Source organism: Diaphorina citri, unplaced genomic scaffold, assembly GCF_000475195.1.
Source record: "Diaphorina citri unplaced genomic scaffold, Diaci psyllid genome assembly version 1.1 scaffold1052, whole genome shotgun sequence".
Classification (NCBI taxonomy): Eukaryota; Metazoa; Arthropoda; class Insecta; order Hemiptera; family Psyllidae; genus Diaphorina; species Diaphorina citri.
The window spans coordinates 118,062-126,687 of NW_007378481.1; the positions used below are offsets into that span (position 1 = coordinate 118,062).

Sequence of the window (8,626 nt, forward strand, 5' to 3'; positions counted from 1 at the left end):
GAAAAATTTTTTTTTTTTTTAAGTAAAAAAAAAAAAAATACTCCCAGGTAATTGAATTTATTCTCATTGTGAGTAAAAAATCACTATAGGATCAATCAGAATTCAAAAATTCCTAGCCGTTCGAAAGATAAACGGGTACCGTAAGGCAGTGTTTCTTAATTGGTGTTCCGCGGAACCTAGGGGTTCCGCGAGCTGACGGCAAGGGTTCCGCGAGATATTTTGGAAAAATCATACACTAGATAAAATGCAGTTTCAAAACGACCATCTCAGACTAGGTAGGTATTTCATCTTATACAGCTTTTTTTAGAGGTTTGATAGAGGGAACTGTGCGGGTGGGGGGTGCAATCTTGAAAGTTCAGGGTTCCGCAAAGATGTTCACCTTTTGAAAAGGGTTCCGCGGGCCAAACTAATTAAGAAACACTGCTCTACAATGTGAGTACGATATTCCTATACATCCGTTTATAATACTCGTACAATACCTACCCCCTTCCTGGTTCAAAGACAATAGACAAAATATACAATATTCAAAACAATATACAATAGAAAATATACAATCTACAATACGAACAGTGGAAACAGCTCTGAGCTATGCAGATACATCATCATAAACCGAAACGTATAGCAACAAAATAGAAAATGACACGGAAACATAAATTAAACTTTCTCCCAACACAAAGTTAAAGTTGTGGCGCTGCGAAACATTTTAGTAGACACGCGAAAACCATTAAACTTTGTAACTTTCCTACAGAGTGTTACGGTTGTTTGGAAAGGCACTCTCTAACTAAAGGTACAAACTCACCCAGACGATATCTGTCGACTGATGTACCGGAAACCCATATAAAGTAATAATAATAATAATAGTGCTTATTTATACTGCTCGCTACAAATAAAAATAGACTTTTTTTTTACAAAACTTACCTCATTGGTAGCATCTTTAACCTGGCCCAACAGGTAGTCATTGATAACGGCCCCATGGTTAGCATGTATGAGGCCCAGGGCATACAGGCCTCCACCCTCGTAATAGCCAGAGGTGGGCCCTGTTTCCCGGGGCAGATAGGATTGCATGTGGGCCAGAGCTTCGGTTTCGTGGCCCCGATGGATGACACCTGAAAAGAGAGAGAAGGGGCCACAATATTAGGCGTAATAACTAATAATAACTGTATTGTTTTGGACAAAGCTTATGGTACCTCAATGTGATTTCTCAATAATAACTGTATTGTTTTGGACAAAGCTTATGGTACCTGAGATCAATCAATGTGATTTCTCAATATTTAGCCTTAAGATAACATGGTATCTTAAGGCTAAATATTGAGAAATCACATTAACTAAAAATAGTCCTTATTTATACTGCCAGCATAGGACTGAAAAGTCCAATGCGGGCACAAATTAAAGATAGCTAGAGACCATCACCCTGATGTATGACTCATAGAAGAGATATTTTTTCTACTTTGTCACCTTTCGGCCATAGCTAAAGCTGCTAGAACAACAACGACTGAAAAATCCCTTTACTCCAGCAGTGGACTACTATTATTGTTCTCAAATTAGAATATTGAGGGTAAAATTCCATACCTCGGCTGTGATTGAACCCACGACCTCCTGTTTACCACCCCATTTCAAAGTTTCAACTCACCCAGACTGGCTGTGGCTGTCAGCTTGGCCCAGTTTGTAGCGCGGGCTAACCACTCCAGATTATCCCGCAGGAATTGATCGCTAGTGGTACCACTGTGCATGAAGGCGTTAGCGATGATGGTGGCTGTGTGACAGATGGACACTCGGATACCTGGGGGGAAAATGAGAATTTATCTACACAAAAAATTTTCCTTTGGTCGCATCCTGGATTTCGTCCAAAATAATGAGAAATCCGATTCATCCGATTAAAAAAATTTCACCTCTTTGAAGCAAAACCCATTCCTAAGTTGCGGTTTCCCGGCTCCACTCAGATTTGGTGAGACGGTGGGTAGCTTCAGTAACTTGTCGCTGAATGGACGGTAAAATCCAAGTCACCAAAGATTGCTTAGTCAATTTAATTTTGGACCCAACCAAAGTTAATAGGGCTCATCAAGAAGTTCATTCCTAAGAGGTTTGATAGAAGGACCTGTAACTGCTAAGGTCTTATCGTCTCGAAAGCGAAGAGAGAAGGAAGACAGGATAGCTTTCCGTTCCGACAGGGGTGCACCAATACTCACTCTCTTTAGTGTTCTTCAAGATGAGCATATCCGTCTTGTTACTTCGGATGAGGAATTGGAGGTGCAGATCAATGCTGACTTCACCGCTCAGGATTTTAGATAGCTTGGTGATTCGCGCCTGCAGTTGCTTCTCTTTCTCATTCTAAAACAAAATCAAGTAAGCTGGTGAGGGAGGGATGATTATGAGAAATTAATTGAAAAAAAAAATCTGGTGTGCACAACACACGACTTTCCTTGTCCTATTTGATTTCCCCCCCTTTTTGAGGAAAGGATGATTATGAGAAATTAATTTAAAAAATAATAATAATAATCTGGTGTGCAACATCACACGACTTTCCTTGTGCTATTTGATTCCCCCCGCCCTTTTTTTTCACAATAGCGATAAGTTAAGTCAGAAAAGAGTCGTAATCTAGGTAACTAACTGCCATTATGCTGTTAACAACTACCCGCTAACTGTTAATCTAATGTCTAAAAAAAATCTGGTGTGCACATCACACGACTTTCCTTGTCCTATTTGATTCCCCCCCTTTTTTACAATACGATAAGTTAAGTCAGAAAAGAGGTCGAAATATAGGTAACTAACTGCCAATATGCTGTTGAAACTACCGCTAACTGTTAATCTAATGTGAGCAGTCGAAAAAGAGCAACAGCAGCCTTTCTCAGGTGATATCAATTCATGTGTTCCATCATAAATTTTTAGTATATTTTAAAGTTTTATTCAAGTTAAAAAATAATAATGAGTAGAATCACCTACCAGAGACTCGGTTTTAGTTTCAAGGCCGGGGGTGATGGGGGTGGACTCAGTGCCCGGGCCGGGGTGGGAGCTTCGGGAGTAGCAGGGGTGGGTGCCCCATCCACAGGGACCTTATAAAAAATCACTTACCAGAGACTCGAGGGTTTTAGTTTCAGGGCCAGGGGTGGTTGAGGCAGGGCTGGACTCAGTACCTACCGGCGCCGGGGTGGGAGTAGCACGGGTGGGCGCACCCTCCACGGGGACCTTATAAAAAAATCACTTACCAGAGACTCGAGGGTTTTAGTTTCAGGGCCGGGGGTGGTTGAGGAAGGGCCGGACTCAGTACCCGGGGCCGGGGTGGGAGCTTCGGTATCTGGGGTGGCAGGGGTGGGTGCCCCCTCCACGGGGACCTTGACTACAACGTGGGTGGCGTCCGGAATGGGGGCACACGTTTTCAGCTCCTGGAAAATAGAAGAGACCGGTTTTTATGAGACTAATTTTTCCAAGAGATTTAACAACACTGTATATCTGTTGAGATTTTTAGTGGCGGGTGATTGCCCTTTAACATTACTCAAAGTGTTAATAATAGTGTTAAATGCTGATACCTAAGTATGGAACTGTAACAGGAAAGGTCTTATTGTCCTGGAATAGAAGAAAAGAGGAAGATAGGATAGGAGAAAGCCAGCTGTTCAGAGAACAAACCTTATCTGTTCAGGATAAAGTCTGCCCCGGGCGGAAATCAAACCCCTCACCTACAGCTTAAAAGGCAGGTGCTCTACCCTCCAAGCTTACCTAGGCTGGCAAGGGTGTTGGCTTTACATTTTACAGCCCGTAAATACACGAGACCTTGTTTAGACTGCTGGGGTAAAGGGACTTTTTAGTATCATTCGAGCAGGATAAACAAGATACTCGTATATTCTATTCTACTTAAGTATATTCCTATGAAGAAAAAATTCTAGTCGAATTAATCACATTACCTGCAGTACAGAAGCGAGGAAAGCCTGCGTAGCGCTCTCGTACAGGTCAAACCCAATCTGTGCAGCCATCAAGTCATCATCCGCACTCCCAGCGACCAATTTGCCCAGCAGATTCGCCACTGATCGCGGGTCATCCAGGTAGATCCAGCACTGCGCCATGTTTACGTAGTCCGGCACTGAGAGGGAGTGATACAGACGGACCAGGGTGCGCAGGATTTGAGCGCGGAAAGAACGCGACTGAATGGAGGACATGGCCAGGCACCAGGGTACGCAGGATTTGAGCGCGGAATGAACGCGACTGAATGGAGGACATGGCCAGCGTGAACGCGTAGTGAAGGATCGAGGAGGTGTCATCCTGTGGGGGGAGAAGATTACTAATGAAAAAGTTCAAAGATTGTGACGTCAGATGTCACGTCAAAATGCGCAGAAATGCTTGCGCACAAACAAACGAAGCGGGAGTAATAAATTATGACGTCATCGCCTATGACGAGCGTATACCGTGACGTCAAACTTTACCAGTATTTTTTAATTCAATTTATTTTGGTACCTAGAAGTTGTAGAAGAAAAAGAAAAATTCTGTTGGTCCTCATTTTTCCTGCTCTATGACTTTGAAACATCACCCAAGTAAGCGCAATGATATACAATAATAGTCAAGGGCTAATTAATTTTGATAAAATTTTTCTCCTTGTGTAGAAAAACATTGACAATCGGTAGGTACATAAAATTAGTGTCTACAGAAGCTCAAAGTTACTGACCTGTCATTTCAGTGCTCTGAAAAAGGTCCAAAATGATCTGCAATAAGATGCGCAGAAACACTTGGGAACAAACAAACGAAGCAGGAATAATGAATTATGACGTCATCGCCTACGGGAGCGTATACCGTGACGTCAAACTTCATGATTTACCGCTATTTTTTAAATCGATTTATCTCGGTATCTAGAAGTCATAGAAGAAAATTCCGTTGGTCTTCATTTTTCCTGCTCTATGACTTTGAAACATCACCCAAGTAAGCGCAAGCACAACTGATCTATTCAGCCATCACCTGCGAAATTTCTTTCTCATTCAAAGAGATCCATTTTCTTTCTCATTCAAAAAGAAAGAGAGTGGAGATGGAGAGAGAGAGAGGGAGAGGGTGTATTAGGCAGGGAATGTCACAAATGACAAACATTTGGGCTTAACATAATTAAAATTTCTTCCTGTTACTTACACACTGTTTGATGGCAGCTTCAAACACATCCATACGTCTGGTCTCGAGAGCAATACCCAGGGCTTCCTTGTACATATTTATATTGATCGAAAAGTGCGTATTGGTAAAACGTAAAAGCCGTCACATGTTGTTTAGGAGGCTTGTCGTACTTTGGAAGCGTAGACACGCGACTGTTCAGTGTCTAGTCGCTTGCAATAGTAAACCTATGAAAATGATAATGATAATGGATAATACCTATACAGAGTCCATCTCCATACCGAGTCCATCTCCATAATTTTCATAGGTTCAGTTGTGGAGGTGATAACGCGCTACTAAAAATCAAAGTGTTCTGCTAAAACTCTCTATGTTTGTGCTTCAATTTGTACGCTATCCACTCAAGTTTAGGTCCGTGAGCCATGCAAAACGGTAGGTACGTCACCTGTGACACTAGAATGAGAGAGAGAGAGAGAGAGAGAGAGAGAAGGAGAGAGGGAAGGGAGAGAGAGAAAGAGGAGGAGAGAGAGAGAGAGAAAGAAGGGAATAGTTCCAACAGAGAGAAAGAGAAGGACAGGAGAATGAGAGAGAGGAAAAAGAGAATGCAAGAGACAAGAGAGACATAAAATAAAAACCAAGTTTGACGTCGCGTCGCCTCTCTCTGTCTAGCAATAATAAAATTATATGTCGGTCGGTATCTCCCTCTCTCTCCCCCTCCTCTCTCTCCCCCCCTCTCTCTCTCTCCTCTTTTTCTCTTTAGAATGGAAATAACCACAAGGTGATCTTAATAATAAGGTAATATATCAAAGGAATTGTACTTTAAATAACTACTTGACCACTAAGTTCGTAAGTTACAGATTACAGAATACAGACTGTAATTATTGTGTAGTAGAGCTACTTGACCACTACTGTTACTGACTGTAATAATTATGTAGTGAGCTACTTGACCGCTACTTAAGTGCTCTACTGAGTACTGACAAACATAATTATGTAAATTACAGGTGACTTTGTGAATTGATGATCTCTCTAGCCTTTTAAGGTTAGAAACACACTACTATCAAGTCACGTGAAGCCATGGGATGTAGTTCAAAGTTTTCCCATAATATTGTAGGTAATTTCGTTCAGGACAGCCACGCTACGAGTATTATCACGTCACGTGAAGTCATGGGGTGTAGTTCAAAGTTTTCCCATAATATTGAAGGTAATTTGATTTAGGACAGCCACGCTACGAGTACTATCACGTCACGTGAAGTCATGGGGTGTAGTTCAAAGTTTTCCCATAATATTGAAGGTAATTTGATTTAGGACAGCCACGCTACGAGTACTATCACGTCACGTGAAGTCATGGGATGTAGTTCAAAGTTTTCCCATAATATTGTAGGTAATTTCGTTCAGGACAGCCAGACTACGAGTATTATCACGTCACGTGAAGTCATGGGGTGTAGTTCAAAGTTTTCCCATAATATTGAAGGTAATTTGATTTAGGACAGCCACGCTACGAGTACTATCACGTCACGTGAAGTCATGGGATGTAGTTCAAAGTTTTCCCATAATATTGAAGGTAATTTGATTTAGGACAGCCACGCTACGAGTACTATCACGTCACGTGACCTCAAGTGACGTGAGGGCAGTGTGGCTATCATCCACCCCCCGGTTCATCACCGTTTCGACTCTCGGCCCCCCTCTTGACAAAATCCTGAATACGCCTCTCTACAATGTGAGTACGATATTCCTATACATCCGTTTATAATACTCGTACAATACCTACCCCCTTCCTGGTTCAAAGACAATAGACAATGTGAGTACGATATTCCTATACATCCGTTTATAATACTCGTACAATACCTACCCCCTTCCTGGTTCAAAGACAATAGACAAAATATACAATATTCAAAACAATATACAATAGAAAATATACAATCTACAATACGAACAGTGGAAACAGCTCTGAGCTATGCATTTACATCATTATAAACCGAAACGTATAGCAACAAAATACAAAATGACACGGAAACATGAACTTTCTCCCAACACAAAGTTAAAGTTGTGGCGCTGCGAAACATTTTAGTAGACACGCGAAAACCATTAAACTTTGTAACTTTCCTACAGAGTGTAACGGTTGTTTGGAAAGGCACTCTCTAACTAAAGGTACAGACTCACCCAGACGATATCTGTCGACTGATGTACCGGAAACCCATATAAAGTAATAATAATAATAATAGTGCTTATTTATACTGCTCGCATAGGACTGTAAAGTCCCTTTACTCCAGCAGTAGGCTACTACTATTATTGTGGTCAAATTCTTAAATTATATTGAGGATAAAATTCCATACCTCGGCTGGGATTGAACCCACGCCCTCCTGTTTACCAGGCGAGCGCCTTGACCATGTGCCGATAAGTGCAGCGCAGGCCGTCATGTGCTGCGGTACCGCATGACACCAAGACCCTAGATTACTCGCTTGTTCGCTGACAGAAGTACATCGCTGGTTCAATTTTTAAAATTTGGGTAAAAGGAGTGAAAAGAGGGAGTCCTGCGATAAGATGCAGCGAGGGCCGTACATGTCGCTAGCGGTACCGCCATGACTACCCAAGACCTAGATTACATCGCGGCTTACGCTGAGATGTACCTCGCAAAGCCTACCTTTACTACCTCTTCTCTTCGCCACTGGCGAGATCCTTAAATAAGACAGAGTCCATTCTGAGATAAAGGAGGAAAAGGGAAGGTAGACAAATTTTCTTATACTTTTCGTTTCTTACCTCACATGCCTAGTCTCACTTTCTTTCACCTACTCTTTTCTCTTTTTACAACCTTTGTAGGTAGCCACCAATTGTGAGATAAATACTTGTTTACGTGCCAAGAATCTAGGTCAAGAGTTCAGTTTTAACTGATTAGTTATACGGAACTCTGATACGAATCGTGCTTGAATTCTCGGTCGTAAAACAAGTATTTTATACCCACATTCTAACTTTTCTTATAGAAATAACTTTTGTTGTATTATCTTATGTATGTGTACGGTATGGAGTAAATGTGAGGATCCTGACTCTGAAGACAGTTGTTAAATTTTTCGAACACCAGTTCCAACGCAAAAAAACGGCACTAAGATTTATAGATAGACACCTTCCATGGATCTATGTAAGTTTAAACCATACATACAAGTTTATAGACTGTTCTAGGCGGTTTTTGCAAACAATGTTATCGCACGATGACAACCGCCGTAAAACTGTCGAAAAACCGCCAAAAGTCGATATAGCTAGATTTTGCCAATTCTATGAACAAATAAAATGTGTCATGGCTGTTTATATGTCGTAATTATCCTATTCCTATCAGCACACTAGAAAGTGTGGTCCTAAGAAAACATGACACTTAAAGATTAACTACAATATATAACCTCATTGGGATACTATTTAATGTTTAGGTGGATAACCGGACATTCTGGCAGGAGCCAAGCAGATGCAGGGTGTTATGCAGGTGTGGTAGTTGAAATAAAAACTAAAATAGGTAGGTTAGCAGGAACCAGAAAGGATGAAACCACCGGAGGCCAACCACATC

The 8,626-nt window shown here is 41.5% G+C and overlaps 1 protein-coding gene across 1 annotated transcript in view; it reads right to left on the reverse strand.

The window, feature by feature from the left end:
- The window catches only part of LOC103513957 (26S proteasome non-ATPase regulatory subunit 1-like), a 31,164-nt gene extending 25,986 nt beyond the window's left edge, over nucleotides 1–5,178 (reverse strand). The window contains exons 1-7 of the mRNA XM_026827040.1: nucleotides 5,104–5,178; nucleotides 4,159–4,251; nucleotides 3,897–4,097; nucleotides 3,204–3,380; nucleotides 2,187–2,328; nucleotides 1,631–1,780; nucleotides 919–1,106 (exon numbers count right to left, since the gene is read on the reverse strand). Of these exons, the coding sequence (XP_026682841.1) occupies nucleotides 919–1,106; nucleotides 1,631–1,780; nucleotides 2,187–2,328; nucleotides 3,204–3,380; nucleotides 3,897–4,097; nucleotides 4,159–4,251; nucleotides 5,104–5,178 (1,026 nt within the window). The remainder of the gene's footprint in view (nucleotides 1–918; nucleotides 1,107–1,630; nucleotides 1,781–2,186; nucleotides 2,329–3,203; nucleotides 3,381–3,896; nucleotides 4,098–4,158; nucleotides 4,252–5,103) is intronic.
- Nucleotides 5,179–8,626: the final 3,448 nt, after the last annotated feature.